Source organism: Trypanosoma grayi (genome assembly GCF_000691245.1).
Source record: "Trypanosoma grayi strain ANR4 Tgr_2305_V1, whole genome shotgun sequence".
Lineage (NCBI taxonomy): Eukaryota > Euglenozoa > Kinetoplastea > Trypanosomatida > Trypanosomatidae > Trypanosoma > Trypanosoma grayi.
The window spans coordinates 1-910 of record NW_008827923.1 but is presented as its reverse complement, the minus strand read 5'-3'; the positions used below and the strand labels follow the sequence as shown (position 1 = coordinate 910).

The following is a 910-nucleotide window of genomic DNA, read 5'->3' as shown; positions in this document are numbered from 1 at the left end:
AAATCTTGGCCAAACTCATGCAAGAAGTGTACTTCTGCCGTGAGTGCCTTATCATGAAAATGCGGGTTAAAGCCAATTGACATGGCAATCGGGTATGGCCCTTTGCTTGTGCCACTGTTTTCGCTTTCCTCCCCCGACTCCATGACGCATCCCCAGCCATAGACAACGAGATTGGTGTACCGCTTCAGCTCCTCTGTGACGTGATCGGTGAGTTGCACGTTGGCCGTGGGAAATCCAAGCTTCGTGCCGCCTCGACCGTGACCGTGCACCACCACTCCACGCAGAGCGAACGGTTTAAAGCTCATTCTCTAACGCTGTCCCACAACCTCCCGCTGAGGTATCATTCAAGAGAGAGACAATAATAATAATAATAATAATAATAATAATATAACAGGACATCCACACCATGCAAATAGAACGACCCAGGGAAGAAAACAAACGAAAACATCTTTTATTCCCATAATTTCTAAAACAAACCCCATGAATAGTTGCAACAGGCATCCATCCGTCACTCACACGGTGGGTTGATTCCACATTCCAGCGTAAACGTAACCACACAGACAATAAGCGCACCAGCGAGAAAACGAAACCAAAACTTAGCAGATACTAAACTCATGTGATGCAGACCAAAGAGCACCTTCTTTACTTTTGGGGCCTATCCACAACTACAGAGAGCAACACGATAAAGAAGCACAGTCTCTCCCCTATTCCCCCTAATTTACACACATCGCGTGGTGGGACCGTCATGACATAGGCCTTTTGCGCTGCACGTTTTTTTCGTGCCCACCGGCGCCTCCCGCACCGTCCGGTGTGGCATGCTTTGCTCCACGCCCAGAAAGGGAGGCTGAGGGCGTGCCGGAGCAGCCCTACAGCAATTGTTACAATCCGTTAACGCACTTTCTCCCCCCCC

The 910-nt window shown here is 49.5% G+C and overlaps 1 protein-coding gene across 1 annotated transcript; it reads right to left on the bottom strand.

The window, feature by feature from the left end:
* On the bottom strand, window positions 1-305 carry DQ04_23051000 (riboflavin kinase; the record flags this gene model as incomplete). Its single annotated transcript, XM_009318140.1, has 1 exon — window positions 1-305. A coding segment is annotated over one exon (305 nt), but the record flags the coding sequence as incomplete, so codon positions are not given.
* Window positions 306-910: the final 605 nt, after the last annotated feature.